Source organism: Mustela nivalis (genome assembly GCF_964662115.1).
Source record: "Mustela nivalis genome assembly, chromosome: 10".
NCBI lineage: Eukaryota > Metazoa > Chordata > Mammalia > Carnivora > Mustelidae > Mustela > Mustela nivalis.
Window position 1 is genome coordinate 90,053,388 of NC_139029.1, and position 22,875 is coordinate 90,076,262.

Here is a 22,875-nt window from a genome sequence, read left to right on the forward strand (position 1 = left end):
GCCTTGTGACTTGATATTTTCTCTGCCATGCATATGCTTCCCCCTTCCCTTGTCCTGTCAACTTATACAGCATTAAGCATTCGGTTTAGTCATCTTTTCCCCTGAGAAATTTTCTTTTCCTTTCTGTCTTGTAACTTCTTCCATTCCAGCACTTAAACTTTTTTTTTTTTAATAAGAATGTGTTTTCTGGGGTACCTGGGTGGCTCAGTGGGTTAAAGTCTCTGCCTTCGGCTCAGGTCATGATCTCAGGGTCCTGGGATTGAGCCCTGCATCGGGCTCTCTACTCAGCAGGGAGCCTGCTTCCTCCCACTCTCTCTGACTACTTGTGATCTCTGTGTCAAATAAATAAATAAAATCTTAAAAAAAATGTGTTTTTTTCTATCTTCCCTCATTTAACTGTGAGCTCTTTGACACTAGGAATGATTTATATATTCCCAATGCCTAATGTTACCTAAAATGTAGATGTTCAGAATTATTTGCCAATAAAGTAATATCTACCGCAGAAGTAACTAGTATCTAAGTATATGTGCCATTTTAAGGAGACCGTTATTTCAGTGAAGCCAAAGAGAAAATCATAAGGAAATATGGACTCCTTGGTGCCTCACTAGTCCTTGCCTGTCCTGTTCTCACTGTTTTTGCAGTGTCCAGAACAGGGCCTGGCACATAAAAGGTGCTCAGTAAGTAAATATTGACCTTCAGCTTGAAACATCACAGTCTTCATTGGTAACCTACAGCCTAAAACATCACATTGCTATGCATTTTTTATGCTTTCTTAATGGTGACTGACCACATTCTTTTTTTTTTTATTCTTGGTGACATAGTAATACCAGCTTTCTAATAGTGAGTGCTAAGCCAATAGTCTGCTTTTTGTTCAACAATTATGTATTAACTGCCAGCATATGGAAAAACTGTTCTCGGCACAAAACAGACCCAAATCCCTGCCTTTGTGGAGCTTATAGTCTTATGGAAGGTTGGAGGGGACAGACAGTAAACAAAATAAATATGAAATGTGTATGTATGTGATATGCTGACAGCTACTAAGGAGAGGAAGAAGACAGGTAAAGGGTAAAGGTGGACAACTACAGGGTAGGGGAGAGAGGGAGGGAGGAGTCAGGGCAATAAGAAGGCTCCTTAGGTGGTATTTGAGCATAGACCTGAATGGAGTGAGGAGGAAAGCTACAGGAAGATCTAAGGATGTGTCAGGCAAAAGAACAGTAAGTGTTAAAGGCCTTGAGGCAGTCTTGGCATTTTCAAGAAGAAAGACATTGTGGCCAGGAGAGTAAATAAGGAAGAGGGTGGGGAAATGAAGCTGACAAGGTGGTGGCCAAGGATGAAGGGACCGGAGACAGTCAATGTAGACAACTCTCTACAGGAGTTGTTTTTTTTTTTTGTTTGTTTTTGTTTTTGTTTGTTTTTTTTTTTTTTTTTAATGAAAGCAGAAAGATAGTCCAACAGACTGGAGAGAGATAGGGGATGAGGTTTTCTTTTGTTCATTAAGATGGTAAAAACTCCAGCATGCTTGTGTGCTAACGGAGTGGTTCAGTAGAGAAGGGAAACTTGAGAGCACAGAAGAGAGGGATGAATTCCTGCAGCAGTGAACTTGAGTAGGCAGGAGGAGAGTGGTTGGCTCCAGGTTGAGCACAGCTGGGTCAGTTACTACAGCACATGGGTATAGCTGCAGAAAGGTGAGGGGATGTGGTTGGCAATAAGAACTTCTGGAAGTTAAGTGCTCTTTTGATTGCCTTTAGCTTCTGGGTGAATTAGGAAGCAAGGCATCAGCACAGAGTTTGAGTGGAAAGGAGTTGCTGGAGATTTCAAGGGAAAGAGTAATATATGAAATACGGCCTTCAGATGATGTGTAATCAAATAGCCCCATGAATCTTCACATGTTCATTGGTATGTGGCTTTACCTTGGACACATCCAGGCTTTTCTGCTGATCTCTTAGACCCCTCAAAGGCAGTAAGGTGAGAGGAGCTGTGTGAAAATTAGTTAGATGTCACCTGTGGCCTGATGTGTTCTGACTTACTATTGCATTTAGGAATCATGGCCTTTAAACTGGTCTGTAAGTTCTTATTTTTCATTCTTTTTGTACCAGTTAAAAGTTACTAAAACAATGCTCTAGCCTGTAGTTAAAATCTTCATCTTGAATGCCTTCTCATGTGCCCAATATGTATCTTAAAATCTTAAAGCAGGCAGCTTAAAATTTTTATTAGGTATTCAGGGATATGTGCTTAATTGCAAATTCAAAACATTTTTTTGTTTTTCAATAAAAGACTCCATATGCACTGCACATGGTTGTATAGAATAGAACAGACCTAGTTTTTAAAAAATGGGACCTATTTCTTGTACCACTTGGAAATAAGAAATAGGGGTTGAACAACATCAGAGGACAGACCGTGGGTGATCTTTGATAGCTGTAGAAAATGGGAATTGAGGGGCGCCTGGGTGGCTCAGTGGGTTAAAGCCTCTGCCTTCAGCTCAGGTCATGATCCCAGGGTCCTAGGATCGAGCCCCACATCGGGCTCTCTGGTTGGCGGAGAGCCTGCTTCCCTTCCTCTCTCTGCCTGCCTCTCTGCCTGTCAAATAAATAAATACAGTCTTTAAAAAAAAAAAAAAAAAAGAAAAAGAAAATGGGGATTGAACCTGAGTAGTAATGAGAGGAAGGAAGAGGATTTTTTTAAATTTATTTTTTATTTTCAGCATAACAGTATTCATTATTTTTGCACCACACCCAGTGCACCATGCAATCCGTGCCCTCTATAATACCCACTACCTGGTACCCCAAGGGAGGGGATTGATCTAAACGTTTGGAGAGCAGCATAGAGGGTTGTTGTAGGGCACAGTTTTGGGGAAGGGGAAAAAGTTTCATAAGAAGGGATTTAGCTTAAGTTGATCAGCAAAGCAAATGCTGTGGAATGTGGTGAAGGAGTAGGGGCTTATACTGAAGAAAACTTAAATCACTCTATTTCTTGCATGGAAAGTACAAATTTAATAACCTGCAACTGTTTGAAGTCACCAGTGGTTAACTGGGCATGGAGCCAAAGGCAGAATAGGGAGAAGAAAGTCTGATCAGTTTTCTTTATGAATATGCAAATGATCATGATTGGTCTGCTACTATTTCCCACAGTGTGGGGTGAATACCACTGCTACTTGCAATGATTTTAATTGTTTGATAAACATTATTTCTACTTCAACAGCTACGTATTTCAATGTGTACAGAAAAAAATATATTTAGCACATCAAATATGTGATTTGAGATCAAATTGCCTAAGACAAGATTAGAATACTTAACACATTTTTACAAAAGAAGCAAGGCAATCTAAAGACACACATTAAGCAAATAATAAAGCAGATACTGCCAAAACTGCAAATGACTGATTTTGAGAAAACTTGTCTAGAACATGGGTTGAATGTTTATTTTAAGGAGAATATTATAGAAGCCTAGTAGATATTCTATTAATATAATTCCCTTTCTTTTCATAGCTGGGCTTTGCAGATCTAAACCTGGCAGAGTTTGCTGGATCAGGAAATACCACTCGTCGCTGTTTACTGGAAGGCTATGATACCAAAAATACAAGACAGGATAATTCCATTCTTAAAGTAAGCACATTTTGAGATTTACATGTCAACAAATGAGAATCTCTGCCTTTAAGTAAGCATAGGAATATACAGTCAAGGGCACCATGGGATCAGCATGAGATCATAAGCTGACCACACCACTGAAGTACTCACCGTCTAAGGGAAAAGCTTCCCAAATCATAAAAGCAACGAAAGTAACAAATGTTCACCTTCATGATCCAAGGTATTTCTGGAGCTGTGAACGTTCAGGGAGTAGTACATACAACTGCTACAGCGTAAGGGCTCATAGAGAGTAAGGAGCATGAGGAGGGAAGACCCTAAAAATGTTTGTCACTTCCCAAGCATCTGTGGTGGGTGCAGAGAAGTCACTGGGCTTTCCTATAACTAGTAAAGTGACAGGTGAAACTCACTTTAGGCATCTGCCCTCTTGTTTCTAAGTACCATCAGCAGCCTCCTATTCTAGTGGCCACAGAGGAAACATACATTTGAGAGAGTTGATGAGGGTATTAAATGAAACCAGTTGAGAAAATGTTTGTAAAGCACCTTGTACCTAGTAAGACTCACTGGACAAACTTTTTGCTCTATTTTAGTTAGGTTACCCCATAATGGTAAGTTATCTAACATTAAAAAAGGAAAATTATTCAGAATAAAAACTGGATGGTCAGAAGTTAGTGGAGCAAAGAATTCCCAACACCTACACTTTTCAAACTTCATTTTCAGTAAATACACAAAAAATTTCAGAGCAGTTGCATATACCTATACGACATAAACAGTGATGCATAGGGTAGATTCCAGATGAAGAATAACTTAACTCAGGTTAAGTGTCTCACTAAAGTCATTGGTGGCAGAGCAGAGACCAGATGCGTATCTTCTGCCGTGTAGAATCAGTGGTCTTTTCATGGTACCATGCTGTCTAAGCACCAGACTCAGAAGGAACAGACTGCACTGTTCAGTCTTAGACTCATCCCAAAACAAGCCACTAAATTCAGTTTCTTCATATTTGCTGTATAAGAATATTTATAATCCTTCTCTGAATTTTAGTGTCTTCGTTGGAAATTGAAATAAGTCACTAATTTCAGACTCTCCCATCCTAACCCCATTCCTTAGGGGCAGCTCCTGGCTCCCCATTGATCCTTTCACACTATCTCTCCCACTTGGTCCTATAAAGAACTTATTTTTTTTTTTTTTGAGTGTAAGAACATGCATGCGCAAGTTGGGGTAGGCGCAGAGAGAGAGAGAGAGAGAGAGAATGACTCTCAAGCAGACCCCACACTGAGCGGAGAGCCCAATGTGGGGCTCAGTCTCACAATCCTGAGATCAAGACCTGAGCTAAATCCAAGAGTCAGACACTCAACTGACTGAGCACCCAGGCACCACGTAACTTACTCTTCTATAAATCACACCATTTAACTCTCACACTCTCTCCCTGCCTGAGCTCTGTCATCTCCTGGCCACCTAGTTAACTTCTCTCTCCTGCTCATTGATGACTTAGTTCTTGGCTCACAAATTCTCTTTCCATCCCTTCTGTCGTCATATTTTGGTGGCTTCACCATCTGGTGGGTGATCTGTCCTTGTGGACTGTCTTCTCTACGCATTCTCTCCCTCAAGCTAATCTTTTTTGTACGAGAGGCCTCTCTGTTCCTTCAACTACCCTTCTCCAGCATCCTTTTCTTTTTCTTCTTCTCAGTTCCTCCCCCCATGGCCAAACTCTAGACTTTTCTATCTCTAGAAACCTCACCACTGGTATTCCCCTCTGCTACTTCTGTCTCCTTACATTTCCAGTCCTCTTGGTCTACTGCTCACTTAGCTGTCCTTCACCTTACTCTTCTCCCACTGCCTACCAGCCTCCACTTCCCTCCACTTCCCTCTTTATCCAGCTTAGATTCCAGAATCCGTGATTCTCTTATGCTTAAAAACACTTCTTATGAGGCACCTGGGTGGCTCAGTCACTTAAGCCATCTGCCCTCAGCTCAGGTCATGATCCCAGGATCCTGGGATCAAGCCCCATGTCAGGCTCCCTGCTCAGTGGGGAACCTACTTCTCCCTCTCCCTCTGCTGCTCCCCTTGCTTGTGCTCTCTCTCTCTCAAATAAAAAAATACTTCTTACTCCTTTGCCCATCTCCCTCATTGCTCTCTCCCAGCGAACCCCCAAACCCAGTTAAACTCAACTTCAACTGTCCTCTCTGGGCCTGCATCCTAATTGCTGAATGTTACTGGAGAAGATCACACAACCATCCAGCCACTGTTCCTATAGTCTTGCTCCCTGCCATCAAGCAACTCTCTTTCCTTTGTAAGTGTCCTTTCCCAGTTACCAAATAATCTATTTTGTACCTTCTTTCTTCTCAGATCTCTACACACCACCCTTATTCTCAGCTAGTGGTCCTACTTTATCCTTTATGGAGAAAACAAGTCATTAGATTCAAATTCCTTCATCTTCCTGTTGCAGAATTTACAATTCTTCCTGTATTTCCAGCCCTGTTATGCCTTCTGCCCCCATGACAATGAAGGAAATGTCCCTCTCCCTGTCCAAAGTCACTCCTTCCTCTTAAGTGCTAGAGTCCAAAGCTTGCCTGATCAAGAGCTTTGCAGCTTGGACTATCCCTTTTCCTAACCATCTCTTTCTCCAGTGAATTATGCTCATTAACATATGAAGAAACAGCTCTCATATCTACTGTATTTAAAACAAACACCTCCTCCAACCATGTCCCACTCTTTCTGTTCTCCTTCCCCACGCAGTGTCTTACAAGCTGCATGTGCCATCTCCATCCCTTCGGAGACATTCAGGATACTCAAGAGTGCTGTGTTTACGTAGTTAGAAACCAGACTGTGGAGTTCTATAAGGATGCCCACACAGCTGGCTCAGGTCCCACATTTAATAAGTGTAGTGCTCAGAAAAAGAACAGTAGTAGAGGTACAGAGGTGAAAAAATAAGAAAGAAATGAGGTTCTATTAGGATATATGGCATCCACTAGGTAGAAAATATGCACATAAATAAATATTCTCTTCTTCATAAAGACCATGAGTTGTCAGTATTATGCAGTCCTAGTTTGAGATTTCACATCTGCCCTTTATTAGCTACCTGATAGTGAAAATACCACTTTGTCTTCTGAGCTTAGAGGGAAAGTATGAAAAATAAAAAATAAAAAAAAGGAAAGTATGAGTCTCTCATTGGAGTTTTGAACAGTAAATGAAATCATGCAGTATACAACACTTAGCTTATGCCTGACACACAATTCTCAAATCACAATTGCTGTTAACATTGTTGTTATTCCTGCTATTACCATTATTTTTCCTGCAAGAACAAAACAAGATCCTACGGCTGAGTCTTAAGAGACCATCAGCAAGTAGAGAAAAGTAACATTTCAGAAAGCATTAACAAAACTTTAAATTCTGTTCTTTTTTTTTTTTTTTTAAGATTTTTAAATTTATTTGACAGGGAGAGACACAGTGAGAGAGGGAACACAAGCAGGGGGAGTGGGAGAGGGAGAGGGAGAAGCAGGCTTCCTGCTGAGCAGGGAGCCTGATGCAGGGCTTGATCTCAGGATCATGAACTGAGCTGAAGGCAGACACTTAACTGACTGAGCCCACTTAACCCAGATGCCCCTAAATTCTGTTCTAAAGATAGAGCAAAGGCCAGAAGCATTCTTCTCTCACAAGCCCCCACAAGCTCCCCTTGAAGCATCGACATGGCAGGTTGGAGGGAAACATTTGAAGACACTGAAGCACCATAGGAATCTAGGAGACCAGGGCGACCAGGACACCCCTGCGGGGCATCACATTGTGGCACTTGCTCTCCCTTTCCATCTTTCCAGCACCAATTTTTGCCATTACCAGGTTTCGAATGTTGGAAAATGGTCTGTATAAACAAGCAGCAATTTAATGCTGGATGTAACTCAATTCTGCAATTGCTTTATCAAATAATCTCTAAGTAGGAAATACTGGCCTAGGTTCTGTGGGGGAGGTGTGGGTTAGCAGAACATGGCTTCTTCTCTCAAGGGGACTTTTGTAATCGTATTTCTTTTTCTAATACCCAGGTTTTGATCAGTATGCAGCTGATGTCTGGTGACCCGTGTTTTAAAACGTAAGTTGATTCTCAGTAAATGAATTATTTATCTGAAAGTATAATAGTGACTTTTTTTTGTTTAAATTTTTACATTCATATATTGTATTGTTTACCCAGAAAGGGACGATTCTTTTCCTAGGAGGCTGCCTGACCTACATAGAAATTACTATTAACCCTTTATCAAATGAGCTCCTCACACTCTAAATTTATTTAGGCTGTAGATCTTTCATCATCTTCAAGTTTTGGGTGAAACTATACAAATTAAGTTTTTTAATTTGATCTCTATGGACTGAGTCATGTCTTCAATAAATACTTCTTAAATGCCTTACCATGTGCTAGGCCCTATTCTAGACACAAGAGCAACAGCAATGAGGAAAAAAAAAAGTCCCTGATATATTGGAGCATATATTCTTAAGAGGAAAACAGTAAGCTAAGAAATAAATGTATAATACAAAGATGGGAAGAGTGCTTTGGAGAAAAATAATGCGGGGTAGGAGGGCATGTGGGGAGAAAGTGTGCTGTTTTATAGAGAGAGTAGTCAAAAAAGAAAGTCTTCCCTGGCAGAGATGGTATTTGAGCAGAGACCTGAAGGGGGGCGGGGGAGCACACCATGCAGATATTTGAGGAAAGAGCATTTGAAGTAGAGGAAAAAGGGACAAAGTAGAGGAAACAGGGACAAAGGCCTCATGAAGTGTGTTTGGTATGTCCAACAGACTGCTGGGAGACCAGTATGTCTAGAACAGAGAATGGGGAGAAGGGGGATAAGAAATGGGGTCAGATGATAAAGAGTCTCCTTGGCTGCTTATAACCTGAGATAAAAAACTACTGGAGGGTTTAGAGTAGGGGACTAAAGTTATCTGACTTATGGCTTCTAGGTAGAGAATAGACAATTTGTGGGAACAATGATGGGAGCAAGGTCAGAAATCAGTAGATGAGTTAGGAGGCTGTTCCAGTAGTCCAAGGTTTAGGGCCAGAGTAACTCATTTATTGAAATGAAAGAGCCTCTGAGAGGCAAGGTTGGAGGTTGGGAGCTTAGGTGTTGGACATGTTACGCTGGAGATCCTTATTTAACATCCAGCCAGGCACCTCAAGTAGGCAGTTGAAGTGGAGTCTTTTGGGTTTTCCACATATAGTATCATATCATCTGCGAAGAGTGATAATTTGACTTCTTCTTTGCCGATTTGGATGCCTTTAATTTCCTTTTGTTGTCTGATTGCTGAGGCTAGGGCCTCTAGTACTATGTTGAATAGCAGTGGTGATAATGGACATCCCTGCCATGTTCCTGACCTTAGCGGAAAAGCTTTCAGTTTTTCTCCATTGAGAATGATATTTGCGGTGGGTTTTTCATAGATGGCTTTGATGATATTGAGGTATGTGCCCTCTATCCCTACACTTTGAAGAGTTTTGATCAGGAAGGGATGCTGTACTTTGTCAAATGCTTTTTCAGCATCTATTGAGAGTATCATATGGTTCTTGTTCTTTCTTTTATTGATGTGTTGTATCACATTGACTGATTTGCGAATGTTGAACCAACCTTGCAGCCCTGGAATAAATCCCACTTGGTCGTGGTGAATAATCCTTTTAATGTACTGTTGAATCCGATTGGCTAGGATTTTGGTGAGAATTTTTGCATCTGTGTTCATCAAGGATATTGGTCTATAGCTCTCTTTTTTGATGGGATCCTTGTCTGGTTTTGGGATCAAGGTGATGTTGGCCTCATAAAATGAGTTTGGAAGTTTTCCTTCCATTTCTATTTTTTAGAACAGTTTCAGGAGAATAGGAATTAGTTCTTCTTTAAATGTTTGGTAGAATTCCCCTGGGGGGCCGTCTGGCCCTGGGCTTTTGTTTGTTTGGAGATTTTTAATGACTGTTTCAGTCTTCTTACTGGTTATGGGTCTGTTCAGGCTTTCTATTTCTTCCTGGTTCACTTGTGGTAGTTTATATATTTCTAGGAATGCATCCATTTCCAATTGTCCAATTTGTTGGCGTAGAGTTGCTCATAGTATGTTCTTATAATAGTTTGTATTTCTTTGGTGTTAGTTGTGATCTCTCCTCTTTCATTCATGATTTTATTTATTTGGGTCCTTTCTCTTTTCTTTTTGATAAGTCGGGCCAAGGGTTTATCAATTTTATTAATTCTTTCAAAGAACCAGCTCCTAGTTTTGTTGATTTGTTCTGTTGGTTTTTTTTGGTTTCTATTTCATTGATTTCTGCTCTGATCTTTATGATTTCTCTTCTCCTGCTGGGCTTAGGGTTTCTTTCTTGTTCTTTCTCCAGCTCCTTTAGGTGTAGGGTTAGGTTGTGTACCTGAGACCTTTCTTGTTTCTTGAGAAAGGCTTGTACCGCTATATATTTTCCTCTCAGGACTGCCTTTGTTGTGTCCCACAGATTTTGAACCGTTGTATTTTCATTATCATTTGTTTCCATGATTTTTTTCAATTCTTCTTTAATTTCCCAGTTGACCCATTCATTCTTTAGAAGGATGCTGTTTAGTCTCCATGTATTTGGGTTCTTTCCAAACTTCCTTTGTGGTTGAGTTCTAGCTTTAGAGCATTGTGGTCTGAAAATATGCAGGGAATGATCCCAATCTTTTGATACCGATTGAGTCCTAATTTAGGACCGAGGATGTGATCTATTCTGGAGAATGTTCCATGTGCACTAGAGAAGAATGTGTATTCTGTTGCTTTGGGATGAAATGTTCTGAATATATCTGTGATGTCCATCTGGTCCAGTGTGTCGTTTAAGGCCTTTATTTCCTTGCTGATCGTTGCTTGGATGATCTGTCCATTTCAGTGAGGGGAGTGTTAAAGTTCCCTACTATTACTGTATTATTGTTGATGTGTTTCTTTGATTTTGTTATTAATTGGTTTATATAGTTGGCTGCTCCCACGTTGGGGGCATAGATATTTAAAATTGTTAGATCTTCTTGTTGGACAGACACTTTGAGTATGATATAGTGTCCTTCCTCATTTCTTATTATAGTCTTTGGCTTAAAATCTAATTGATCTGATGTAAGAATTGCCACTCCTGCTTTCTTCTGATGTCCATTAGCATGGTAAATTGGTTTCCACCCCCTCACTTTAAATCTGGAGGTGTCTTCGGGCTTAAAATGAGTTTCCTGGAGGCAACATATAGATGGGTTTTGTTTTTCTATCCATTCTGATATCCTGTGTCTTTTGATTGGGGCATTTAGCCCATTAACATTCAGGGTAACTATTGAGAGACATGAATTTAGTGCCATTGTATTGCCTGTAATGTGACTGTTACTGTATATGGTCTCTGTTCCTTACTGATCTACCACTTGTAGGCTCTCTCTTTGATTAGAGGACCCCTTTCAATATTTCCTGTAGGGCTGGTTTGGTGTTTGCAAATTCTTTCAGTTTTTGTTTGTCCTGGAAGCTTTTAATCTCTCCTTCTATTTTCAATGATAGCCTAGCTGGATATAGTATTCTTGGCTGCATGTTTTTCTCGTTTAGTGCTCTGAAAACATCATGCCAGCTCTTTCTGGCCTGCCATGTCTCTGTGGATAAGTCAGCTGCCAATCTAATATTTTTACCATTGTATGTTACAGACTTCTTTTCCCGGGCTGCTTTCAGGATTTTCTCTTTGTCATTAAGACTTGTGAATTTTACTATTAGGTGACGGGGTGTGGGCCTATTATTGATTTTGAGGGGCGTTCTCTGAATCTCCTGAATTTTGATGCTCGTTCCCTTTGCCATATTGGGGAAATTCTCCCCAATAATTCTCTCCAGTATACCTTCTGCTCCCCTCTCTCTTTCTTCTTCTTCTGAAATCCCAATTATTCTAATGTTGTTTCGTCTTATGGTGTCACTTATCTCTCGAATTCCCCCCTCGTGGTCCAGTATCTGTTTGTCCCTCTTTTGCTCAGCTTCTTTATTCTCTATCATTTGGTCTTCTAGATCACTAATTCTTTCTTCTGCCTCATTTATCCTAGCAGTGAGAGCCTCCATTTTTGATTGCACTTCATTAATAGCTTTTTTTATTTCAACTTGGTTAGATTTTAGTTCTTTTATTTCTCCAGAAAGGGCTTTTATATCTCCCGAGAGGGTTTCTCTAATATCTTCCATGCCTTTTTCAAGCCCGGCTAGAACCTTGAGAATTGTCATTCTGAACTCTAGATCTGACATATTACCAATGTCTGTATTGATTAGGTCCCTAGCCTTCAGTACTGCCTCTTGTTCTTTTTTTTGTGATGAATTTTTCTGTCTTGTCATTTTGCTCAGATAAGCTTATATGAAGGAGCAAGTAAAATACTAAAAGGGTGGCAACAACCCCAGGAAAATATGCTTTAACCAAATCAGAAGAGATCCCAAATCGTGAGCGGGGAGAAAGGGGATAAAAAGAGGTTCAAAAAGGAAGAAAGAAAAAAAATGAGAAAAAAAAAAGAAAAGAAAAGAATTTTAAAAAAAGAAAACGAATAAAGAAAAATATAAGAAAGAAAAAATATATATATTAGATAAACTAGTTAAAAAACATTAAAAAAGAAAAGGGTAAAAATTTAAAAAAAAATTACCTGAAGGCAAGAAAAAAGAACAAAGAAAAAAAAGAAAAAGAAAAAAATTAACTGCAAGACTAAAAAAAAAATCACAGGGAAAAAGCCATGAGTTCCGTGCTTGGCTTTCTCCTCCTCTGGAATTCTGCTGCTCTCCTTGGTATTGAAACCGCACTCCTTGGTAGGTGAACTTGGTCTTGGCTGGATTTCTTGTTGATCTTCTGGGGGAGGGGCCTGGTGTAGTGATTCTCAAGTGTCTTTGCCCCACGCGGAATTGCACCGCCGTACCAGGGGCCGGGCTGAGTAATCCGCTCAGGTTTGCTTTCAGGAGCTTTTGTTCCCTGAGCGCTTTCCATAGAGTTCCGGAGGACGGGAATACAAATGGCGGCCTCCTGGTCTCCGGCCCGGAGGAGCCAAGAACCCGGGGCCCCACTCCTCAGTGCGCCCTCAGAGAACAGCGCCCAGTTACTCCCGTCTGCCTGACCTCCGGCCGCGCTCCGAGCTCACCGAGCCTGCGACCGGTTCAAGGTAGCACCGAGCTGCGAGCTTACTGTCGGCTCTGTCTCTGTAGCCGGTTTCCCGTTCCAATACCCACAAGCTCTGCGACACTCAGACACCCCCGATCCTTCTGTAACCCTGCGGGACCTGAGGCCACGCAGACTCCGCGTGGGCTTCGCCCCGGTTTAGCCTCTGGAGCGATGTCCCTCAGCGGAACAGACTTTTAAAAGTCCCGATTTTGTGCTCTGTTGCTCCGCCGCTTGCTGGGAGTCAGCCCCTCCCCCCGGGGTCTATCTTCCCGTCGCTTTGGATTCACTTCTCCACCAGTCCTACCTTTCAGAAAGTGGTTGTTTTTCTGTTTCCAGAATTGCTGTTCTTCTTCTCTTCAATCTGCTTATGGATTTGTAGGTGTTTGCAATCTTTAGATAAGCTATCTAGCTGATCTCCGGCTAGGTGATGTAGTCTCAGCCTGCTACATCTCCGCCATCTTGACTCCTCCTCTCAAGTAGGCAGTTGAATATGGCACTACAGAGTCGGTGGGGAAGCCCAGGCTGGAGATACCCATTTGGAAATCATGACGTCATCAGCACATAGATAGTAGTTAAAGCCATGAGATTTGATTAAATGGCTTAGATGGAGTGAGTATAAATAAAGAAAAAGAACACAGAGTGAGGGGTGGGATACCCCAGTGTTTTGGAGATTAGGGAGACGGGGAAGAACCAGCAAAGGAATAACTGTGAGAGAGGAGGAAGGAACCAAAGGAGAGGACTGGCCTGAAAACCAAGTGAAGGAGGAGTTTCAAAATGGAGAGTTTAATCAGCTCTGTCCCACACCATGGATGTGGATCACGGAAGATGAGGACTGAGAATTGACCTTTGGATCTGCAGTACAGAGACCATTGGTGCCTTCAACAAGCACTTCAGTAGAATCCTATGAGCCTATAGCCTTATTGGAGTGAGTTAAAGAAGGTTTGGGAAGAGAGAAATTGGAGAAAATATAAACAATTCTTATGAGGAATTTTGCTGCAAAAAAAAAAAAGGAACAGAAAATGGGATTACAAATAAAGTGAGGATTCAGGGTCAAGGGCAGGTCTTTGGGGTGTTTTAAGATGGAAGATGGTTCAGGATATTTGTGTACTGATAGGATGGTTCAATAGAGAAGGCGAGATATGGTACAGAAGAGAAAAAGGACAGTTGCTAGACAGTGTCCTTGGACTGTCAAGAGGAATGAAGGTAGAGGATAGGCTTCAGGTGCAGGTATATAAAAAGTGGAAGCGAATAGAACTTATTTTCAAATTGTTCCTGATTTCTCAGTGAAATAGGAAACAAGATGATCACTGAGGAGTGGGGATGGGAAAGATGGAGGTGGGGGTTTTAGGAAAGATGTGTGGAAGTCCTCAGAGTGTAGGAGAGTGAACAGAATGGGAAAAGGCAGTAGGATTGCTCATTAGCAGTCCAGAAGACAAAAAAAAAGTTAATTATATATTATTTGAATATCTGAGAAAAATATATTTAGAAGAAGAAACCTGAATTATTTCCCTGTGTATCAACTTCATGTTTTTAATAGTAACGTCCAGGAGCTCGTGAGTGGCTCAGTCAATTGAGTGTCTGACTCCTGATTTCATCTCAGGTCATGATCTCAGGCAGGTGAGATCGAGCCTTTATCAGGCTTTGCATTCAGGGGAGAGTCTGCTTGAGATTATCTCTCTTCTTCTCCCTCTGGCCCTCCCACCACACTCTCTCTCAATCTAAATTAAAAAAAATTTTTTTTCAATAGTGATGTCTGTATAGTTTCCTATTTACAGTGTTTTATAAAGATGAAAATACATATTTTTGTCTAAATCAGTTATTGATTAAACTATGCACTTTACTGTAACTTATCCTTCCTGTATTGTCCTCTCTCAAACCTTAATTTCCTGGCTTATTTCTTTATATTCTGCTCTCTTAGGACTAAACAATTTTTGCTATGCTGTATTTGGCTTCTTAGGTAACAGTGTTTTTCTAGTGGAGTCAGCTTAGGGTGAAATGAGAAAATGAGCAGCAAAAGTAAGTAAAAGAAAAGGAATTCATCATTCCTTCTCATGAACTTATAAATATTCCCTTTCTGGCCCTTTCTCTAGCATTTTATCTATTTGTGCAATTGAAATACTAAAGAGCTAAAAAATAGATCATCCTATATTCTGTTTTATCTCCAGGAATGTAAATCTGACGATCTAGAGTTTCTGTTTATAGAAAAAGATGTTCGTAACTCATTAGAATAAACAGACCTTACCTAATCCCAAGATACATAAAAGTATTTCTCAGGAAAATGAAACCCCCAATATTTATTTTCTCTTTTCTCTAAGTATCTGAAATTGTGCATGTGTCAGTGGAAAAAGGACACCTCTAACACATCCATGCACTTGTACATGCTGAGTGTGGACTGAATAGGAAAGTGTTTAAATGATGTAAAAAGTAAATTATTTTTATTAGGTTGTATTTTAGTATATATTAGAAATATAAAATCACAGTGCTTTAGAGCTGAAAATAATGTTGGAAGTGGACTAGTCCAGTGATTTTTTTTTTTTTCAGAATATTTAGCCACAAAGTCCTTCTACTCAAATGTATGATGAATCCCAGTATATAGCATTTTTCTATTGTGGGTCAAAAAGATAAAATACCTTACTACCCCTGAAGTCTCTAAGGGAGCTTCACAGTTTTAAACGTGTTATATAATCCAAGTTCTCATCTTAGAGGTGAGAAAACTAAGGCATGAAGCAATTGAGTGGCATGACTATTTGTCTGTAAAACCTAGATGTAAGTGACTAACTGCAGGGGAGGTTCATTCCACTATTTTCTCTGCTTTTGTCTGTCTTTAAATTTTTCATGGTAAAAAGTTTTTAAAAACCTAGTAGAGAAATTAACAAGAATACAGCAAATCTTTAACATTCTTAGCTTTAAATTCTAGCTTTGATATTTTATGAGCAGAGGATCTGCAATATGGCTTAAATTATTTTTCTGAAAGACAAATTTCATACCATGAGCCTATATTTATGCATAAGACAGCTGATAAGTCAGGCTCATCACTGTCTGCCCTAAACTCTCTTTTGTAGTCTCTGCAACTTATCAAATATCCACCAGCTCTAGTAAAAGTATGAAACTGGCTGAAAAGAAAGCAAACCACTAGTGCTATTAAAGACAAAGGATATTTTGGGAGAGAAATTCTATGCTTCACTGGCACCTGACAACTTAGTGGGGGAGCAGATCTAGGGATGATGTAATCCTCTTGAGTAGCTGGGGCTCTGGAACATTCACATTCTGGAAGGAAGGAAATTACTATTTGTCAAAATGATTTAATGACTATTATTATCTCCCAGTTTAATTCTTGAAACAACTCTGTGATGCTTTTTCCATATTTTTAAAGTGAGGACCTTGAGGCTCAGAGGTCAAGGAGCTAATTTGTCCAAGGTCCCAAGAGTCACTCGTTTATTCAGTACATGTGCATTGATTGTCTACCATGTACTAACATTTACCAAACTAAATTAAGACCAGCCCCTGCTCTGAAGGATTCACTGTTTATTTGGGAGGTGGACACAGGACATATGGTGCTCTCAAGGCATAGAGGAGAGACGATCCCTAACTACTTTTTCTTAAAAACCAGGATAGTTGGGGTGCCTGGGTGGCTCAGTCATTTAGGCTCAGGTCATGATCCCAGGGTCCTGGGAGTGAGCCCTGCATTGGGCTCTTAGTTCAGCAAGGAGCCTTCTTCTCCCTGTCCCACTTCCCCTGCTTGTGTTTCCTCTCTGTTTCTCTTCTCTCTCTCTGTCAAATAAATAAATAAAATCTTAAAAAAAAAAAAAAGCCAGGAAAGTCTTCACTGAGGTCAGGTGACACTGAGCTAATTTTTAGGGGATGAATAGGAAATTATGAAGCAGAGGAGATGGGTAAAGATGCTCTAGGAAAAGAAAATGGCTTGCACAAGTTTATGGTGCTGTTACAGGGCAGGAATTAAGTAGGTAACATTGTCATTTTAGGTTATTTTTCATATGCTGTAAACATTACTGTGAAATTAAAATCTCATCTCTTTCATTCTGTAATTGAGCTATATTACACAATTTCTGATAAAGGGATACAAAACCATTTTCAGAACAAAAAGGGGTAACAGAATAAAAACTGACACAAATTAAACAGTCAGTGATTATTTATTCAACATTGACTGAGTTGTCTAGGGAGACTTAGGAGAGCTGCCAGGGCCTGGCTAAGATTTTATATTTGCCTTAATATCATTTATTTCCCATGGTTAATGAATTTTATACATAGTGCTTATTTGCCCCAGTATTTGAGCAGTAAATGAAGAAAAGGCTTGGGGCTCTTCAAGGTGCTTAAGACTGCAGAACAAGGGGTGCCATACTGAAGGTATTGTGGCCCTGAAGTCAGGCTGGACTGGAAATGGCAGAGATGAGAGAGGGCGAGAAAGGGAAGAGGCTACAGGCTGAGCCCCTTGAAAGCTGGAGAATGGGTCTAAGAGGTGGAGGGATGGAGACATGTTCACAGGCACACTTCAGAAGGACCCCAGTGACCAAAGCATGGATAGAGGGAGGCTGACCTGTGCGGAGACTCTCGTGGTCATAATGTATAAAGAAGACCAAACTGAAGTAATTAGTGGAGGCTGACAAGAGATGATAAATAGGAGAAATATGAGAGAGTCTGTGTGATTTGGAAATTGATTGGCTGTGGAGAAATGCGAGTGGGAGGACCCAGAGGCAGCATCTAGGATTCTGGTTTTGGTTACTTCATGGACCATGATGGCATTCGGAGTAGGGGAATACAAGAAGAAAGCAGATTTGGGAAAAGAAGATCCCAACCTCAGATGCAGAGGTGCTCGATGCGCCACAGGTCCCCATGTTGTCTCAGAGTTGACACCTGAAGCATCATGCACTGATGGTGCTGGGGACACGTGGACAGAGCGCCTCTCTTTCCCGGACTCAGTGAAGGCAGTGCCCTTTCTGGTCTCACATTCTCTGTTGATTAAAAATCCTTTTTATCCCCCCATGAATCTTTTTCCAGTTTTGAGGAAGCTCATCCAGTATTTGTTGATTTTTATTACGCTCACACTCAACGAGGTAGCATTATGCAGGCACCTTACTAAGACTGATTTTGACTCCACAGCCAATCATTACCACTAGCAAGTTTTCTGATTCACCCATCAATCAAGTTCTGATCCTTAGGAATATTTTTTTATAGGCCTCCTTCTACGTCGATGTCTATACCAATTGCTGGTGAATCTGAATCTCTGGAAGAAGACAGAAAAGGTGGAGAGACTCTCAAAATCCATCTTGGAATAGCAGGTATGGGTGTGTGGCGTATTGGTTTTTTCATTTTTGCTACTTGACATCCTGAAAGATTCCCTAAATCCCACGTCCCACCCAGAATTAAAATTCTGTGGATAGGGGCACCTGGGTGGCTCAGTGGGTTAAGCCTCTGCCTTTGGCTCAGGTCGTGGTCTCAAGGTCTTGGGATCGATCCCTGCATCGGGCTCTCTGCTCCGTGGGGAGACCCCCCCCCCCCGCCTTCGTGCCTCTCTGCCTACTTGGGATTTCTCTGTCAAATAAATAAATAAAATCTTTAAAACAAACAAACAAACACAAAAAAATTCTATGGGTAGATAGCTTGAAATGGGCCAGTAATTATCAGCAGAGTTTTAATTATGGAGTTTTGGGTTAAGCCAATGCTTCATTTGTCTAAAACTTTAGGCACTGACAGATTAAGAGTTAAACGTTGCAGTGACACCCACTCCCAGCCCCCCAACCCCCCCCGCCATGTACTTCTGCTCCCTGCAGGTACAACCTGGAACCCTGGGAGTTTGCCCATTCCACGTGCCCAGCAATCTGCTAGCCACCTGTCAGGTGTTGCTCCTCCTCCCTGGATCGCTTTCCTCTGTCAATGGTTCCCAAACAGGAGTGTACATCAGAATCACCTGGTGGGCTTGTTAAACCTTCTGCCAGAGGTTTTGACCAGGGCTGCAGGCTAAAAATTGCGCTACTGCCTTCCCCATGCTTCTCCAGGAAGACTCCCAGCTGTCCTCAGAATCTGCTCCAGGAGTGAAAAGCAGGGTGGGGAAAATGTTAAGCTGGTGGAAGAAAAAAGGATTTAAGAGATTCCTTTCTTCTCTTCCTTTTGAGCGAGGTTATTATTTGAAAGAATGCAAAGAAAGGTGTAGTGATGAGATTAACATTTTCACCACCTTCGTAGATATGCAAAGAGAAGGTTTCTGATCTCCTGATTTAGGATCAATGAATCCTTTGCATACTTTTTTTTTTTAAAGATTTTATTTGTTTATTTGACAGAGATCACAAGTAGACAGAGAGAGAGAGAGAGAGAGAGAGAGAAGGAAGCAGGCTCCCCGCTGAGCAGAGAGCCCGATGTGGGGCTCCATCCCAATACCCTGGGATCATGACCCGAGCTAAAGGCAGAGGCTTTAACCCACTGAGCCACCCAGGCGCCCCTCCTTTGCATACTTTTAACCTTTCTATTAGCTCCTTCTCTTCAGGATTTAAACTGAATTCTTTATTTTAAAAAGAAAAAAAAATACCCTCACTGGCCCTACATCCTTTGTCTACTGCTCTTCTTTGTGCAGCTTCCCCTCCTCTGCTTTCTGCTCTTTTCCTTCCCTCTTTCACACCTTTTAGAGCCAAATTTCTAGAAAGAATATACTGTGTACATTTATTCCTAAATACATGTGCCACCTGGCTTCTGTCTTCCACCCTGTCCTGATGATGACTCTAGTAACATGACTGTCTATTCCTGTGGGCATTGTTTCTGCTCTCACATGACTTGGCCATTACTCTTTCTTGAAGTCTTCTTTTCCCTTGGTTCCCACCTCCCTGACCTTTCCTTCTCCAGCTTCTTGGAGGCCTTTTCATCTTCTTCCACCTTCCTCTTCTCACCGTCCCTGGGCAATACCCTCTACACCCGGGGATTTAGCTGTCATTCATGTAAATGTGATCATGTAAATATGAAGTGAACACTTCAGTTTACAAATCTGTTTTGCGTCCAGACCTCCCCACTAAGCTCCAGGTACACATTTCTGGGAAGGTCCACTTTCCATGTTCCCTGTTCTACTGAAATCCATCTGTTCGTTTCTCCTCAGCTAGACTCCAAGTTCTTCCAAATCAGGTCTTGTCTTTGTATCTCCAGCATAAGGCCAGGGGCACAAGAGCAGTCCACTGCGCGGTGACCAGGCGTCCTCTGGCACCTCAGGCTCCCCACACCTGGCACGAGTCTTCCCAGCTCTTCCTCCTGCATATTTTGTCTCACTTACCCGTGCACACTCATGTACTTGGCAATCAAGCCCTGCTAACCACCCCTCACTCTCAGCTGGGTGATTGTGAAAGCCTTCACTCCTCCACGCCCTGTCCATCCTGTGGCAGGGATGTAGATTTGGTCACATCACACCTGTGTTTAGAGCCATCGAATTATTTCCTTCTTTAAACGCATAGAAAGTCCCTCACTACCAGGCATCTGTTCATCTCTCTTTTCCCTTCAGTCATATCTGCCCAACTACCCAGTGTTCTGACTGTACCAAACAGTCTGTTCTCTGCACATGAGGCATGCTTTTTCCCCCCAAGTCTTGCCAAGGAGTTCCTATATGAGATTAAAGATCTTGAGTTAGCTTCCTCTATGAGGTCTTGCCCCAACTACCTGATGTACTTGTCCTGTGAAGCTCTTAATAATGCTTTCTCAGTTCTTGCCACATTGTGTCGTAACCACTTATCCCTCTAAACTCTGAGCATTTGGGGCGCCTGGGTGGCTCAGTCAGTTAAGTGTCTGCCTTTGGCTCAGGTCATGATTTCAGGGTCCTGGGATCAAGTCCTGCATCAGGCTCCCTGCCTGCTTTTCTCTCTCCCCACCTCCTGCACATTCTCTTTCTTTCAAATAAATGGATAAAATTGTTTCTTAAATCTTTATAAAGAATAAATGAATGGGGGCACGTGGGTGGCTCAGATGGTTAAGCATCTGCCTTCGGCTCAGGTCATGATCCCAGGGTCCTGGGATTGAGGCCCACATCAGGGTCCCTACTCAGCAGAGAGCCTGCTTCGCCCTCTCCCTCTGCTGCTCCCCCTGCTTGTGCTCTCTCACCACCTCTATCAAATAAATAAATAAAATCTTTTTAAAAATGAATAAATAAACTCTGAGCATTTATTTTTTTATCCCCTATATCTTATATACTACTGGGCACCTGACTTGGTAAGAGTTTAATAATTATTGAATGAATACATTTTGAAAACCAGTAAATGGATGAATTAGAATCTGAGACAGCCCTCGCTGTAAAAGTTTAGTCCTGTATCATTCCTGATTCATGAACCAACACTTCGGGTTTCGATCTTGCTAGAGTTCACTTTTGTGTTTAGGACCACTGTAGAGTAGGCCCAGGGATGTTGATTTGGATTCTTATCTTATGGCCTGTCCAGAATTGAGAAACCTTTGCAGAAGGGCCAGGTCGCTCCAGGAGCTTCCTTGGTGGGCAGCATTTCTTAATCCGGCTGCATCCAGTACCATTTATAGAACTGCTGTGTAATTGCTGTATTACTTGGTTGGTTTCCTTTTGCCTCTAAGTGAAAAACAGTTCTAGTTTCCAAATATTTCACGCTAATGAAAATGGCCACAGTTTTGCATTCTGAGGAGCTTCCTTCTGTAAATACATAATTGGCATCTGGAACGTGCATATTATCAGGAACTGCTAGAAATGACAGTTGGTTTTTTGGTTTGGGGTGGTTTTTTTTGTTGTTTTTTTGTACATTTACTTTGAAACTGAATACTATAATTAATTCCTGAAAACTTTTATTCTCACTGCTGCATTCCATGCTGTTTTGATTTAAACCACAGACATTTGCCCAAATTACAGCCTAGCACTAGCAACACTAACATTAAAATAACAGAGTGCTCTTTAGTTTACTGCTGTGATGGATTTTTTGAGAGCAAGATTTCCTCAAAAAGCACACAAAAACTTGACTATTTTGTAAGTATAAGAATACATCCAACTCATTTTTATTAGATAAATATTGAACATAAAAGCCAAAATGGTTTAAGATAGAATGCTGTTAAATCTTACGGGAAAAAAAACAAGCTGTATTTCTTCAATAAACTCAGGTATTTACATTTTTTTAATTTCTTGCAACAGAGTTGACATTGTACCAGTTTTTAAAACGGTCTCTTTCACTTTGTAACTAATTTTTTGTCAATGAACTTGGCAGTTTATCAAATCTGCAGATGAGAATACAAATTGACCATTGATTTGTTGGCAGTCTTAGTAACATCGTGTTATGACATATTGCAGATCTTTCAGCAAAGAGTGCCTCTGTTCCAGATGAACTTGGTGCCTGTGGACATTCTAGAACATCAAGCTATGCAAGCCAACAGTCAAAAGTATCAGGTAGAGCCTAACAGTGAGGCTGAATTCCCTTAGACATTTATTGCTCTAAGGGATTACTTGGAATTGTTGGGGTATGGGAGAAGAATGCCTGATTGCAGTGTATTTGATACTCATATTTTATCCAGAGTGCTTTTCTCTGACAGGGTATAGCTCCTGCCACTCCCGGTCATCCAGTTTCTCGGAGCTCTGCCACAGGAGAAACACCTCAGTGGGAAGCACGTCAACAGGCATTGAAAGCATTCTAGAGCCCTGTGATGAAATTGAGCCAAAAACAGCCGAACCAAACCTTGATCTAGCCGGCAAAGAAGATACGGCTTCAGACCTGCTCACAAGGTATGCTTTCAGTTTGTGTTTAAATGGAGAGAAAAAACAACTTTATTTTCATAACATAAGAAGAAGGAGGAGAAAATTTTTTTTTTAATTTTTCTAGATGCCCAGTGAAGCAAGATTCTGTAGAATCTCAACTGAAGCGAGTTGATGACACCAGAGTGGATGCAGATGATATTGTGGAGAAAATACTCCAGAGTCAAGACTTCAGCCTAGATTCCAGTGCGGAAGGTGGGTGGATAACATTAAATGTGCATAGATGTCTGCAACCCAGGTTTTTGTGGTCCGTGTGCCCAAAAGGAAAGGGACCCTACATCACACTGTTGCATGTTGGTAAAGTAAATTTCATTGCCCATGAAAATCCGAAGATAACATTGTAGCTCATGTATTTCCAGGAATGGATATTAAATTGGGAAAAGAATGAACTTTAGTTTAAAAACACCAATTTTACAGAAAGGTTTTATTGTGTATGCCTCAACGTCC

The 22,875-nt window shown here is 41.1% G+C and overlaps 1 protein-coding gene across 2 annotated transcripts in view; it reads left to right on the top strand.

Annotated features, from left to right (window-relative positions):
* Window positions 1-22,875, top strand: part of EEIG2 (EEIG family member 2) — an 84,174-nt gene that overhangs the window by 49,878 nt on the left and 11,421 nt on the right. Inside the window, exons 4-9 of one of the 2 annotated variants that reach the window (XM_082688279.1) lie at window positions 3,485-3,601; window positions 7,615-7,661; window positions 17,877-17,980; window positions 21,970-22,065; window positions 22,209-22,398; window positions 22,496-22,623. In XM_082688279.1, the coding sequence (XP_082544405.1) occupies window positions 3,485-3,601; window positions 7,615-7,661; window positions 17,877-17,980; window positions 21,970-22,065; window positions 22,209-22,398; window positions 22,496-22,623 (682 nt within the window). The remainder of the gene's footprint in view (window positions 1-3,484; window positions 3,602-7,614; window positions 7,662-17,876; window positions 17,981-21,969; window positions 22,066-22,208; window positions 22,399-22,495; window positions 22,624-22,875) is intronic. The other variant, XM_082688280.1, reaches the window with a different exon arrangement.